Source organism: Olea europaea, unplaced genomic scaffold (assembly GCF_002742605.1).
Source record: "Olea europaea var. sylvestris unplaced genomic scaffold, O_europaea_v1 scaffold41601, whole genome shotgun sequence".
Lineage (NCBI taxonomy): Eukaryota > Viridiplantae > Streptophyta > Magnoliopsida > Lamiales > Oleaceae > Olea > Olea europaea.
This window is the reverse complement of record NW_019261365.1, coordinates 1-1023: the sequence shown is the minus strand read 5'-3', so window position 1 is coordinate 1023 and position 1023 is coordinate 1. Positions and strand designations below refer to the sequence as shown.

The 1023-nt window shown below is 42.9% G+C and overlaps 1 protein-coding gene across 1 annotated transcript; it reads left to right on the top strand.

Moving 5' to 3' along the window:
• Positions 1-15: 15 nt before the first annotated feature.
• LOC111387664 (ribosomal RNA-processing protein 1 homolog) lies at positions 16-1018 on the top strand (the record flags this gene model as incomplete). Its single annotated transcript, XM_023012237.1, has 1 exon — positions 16-1018. A coding segment is annotated over exon 1 (879 nt), but the record flags the coding sequence as incomplete, so codon positions are not given.
• Positions 1019-1023: the final 5 nt, after the last annotated feature.

Below are 1023 nucleotides of genomic sequence, written 5' to 3'. Positions count from 1 at the left end.
CCCCCACTAGGGTTTCAATGTTGCAAACAAGCCCCTCTCTCCATATCTTCCACTGCGATACCAAACAGTAAAGCCCTCAAAAACCTAACCTCACTTTGTGAAATTCACCTTCTCTTGACCAAAATTACAGTTTTAATCAATGAAGAAGAGACCCCGAGAGCCCAAACCCTTAGTCTCCACTCTCGCCTCCTGCACTGGCCCTTCCTTAATCAAACACTTAGCTTCTTGCAATAATACCGTCAGATCCCAATCCCTGAAACTCCTTCAACCGTGGTTGACTTCCCAAAAGCAAGAAATCCCTGAAGAGGATATTAAGAAGCTTTGGAAAGGGCTTTTTTACTGTTTCTGGCACACCGACAAAGCTCCGAATCAGTTAGCTCTTGTTAATAGACTAACATCCCTGTTTTTGATCCTTGAATTTCCGGTTTCGTTTCAGTATTTTAGTAAATTTGTTTTAACTCTTCGGCGGGAGTGGCCTGGGATTGATCGTTTGAGGTTGGACAAATTTTACTTGCTTATACGTAGGTTTATGAGGACTTTGTTTGAATTGATGAAACTTAAGCAATGGAATTTGGAATTGCTGGGGAAGTTTATGAGTGTTCTGGAGAATTATGGGTTTATGGCAGACGATAAGTTGCGGGGGAATGGAGTGAATTATCATATTGTATCGGTATTCTTGGAGGAGTTGAAGGAGGTGAGGTTTCCGGTGAGCAAGGAGGTGGTTGATGTGATCTTTGGGCCCTTTTTTGTGGTTTTGATGAAGAGTAAAGACAGGATTTTGGTGGGGAAAGTGACAAGTTGTGTGTTTGATGAGTTGCTGAAGATGGGCAGGGAATTTTTGGTGAAGAAAAAAACAGGAGTGCACTGTGACGAGAAAGGTGGGGATGTGTTGTTAGCTGTGGTTGCCTTAAAGATGGGTTTTTCGGGGAGGTTTTATGAGGTTGGTTCGTCAGTGGAGTGTTTACAGGGGAATCGGAACGTTGTTTTGGGGTTAAATGAGGAGTTTTTGAAGTTGGAGAAGGA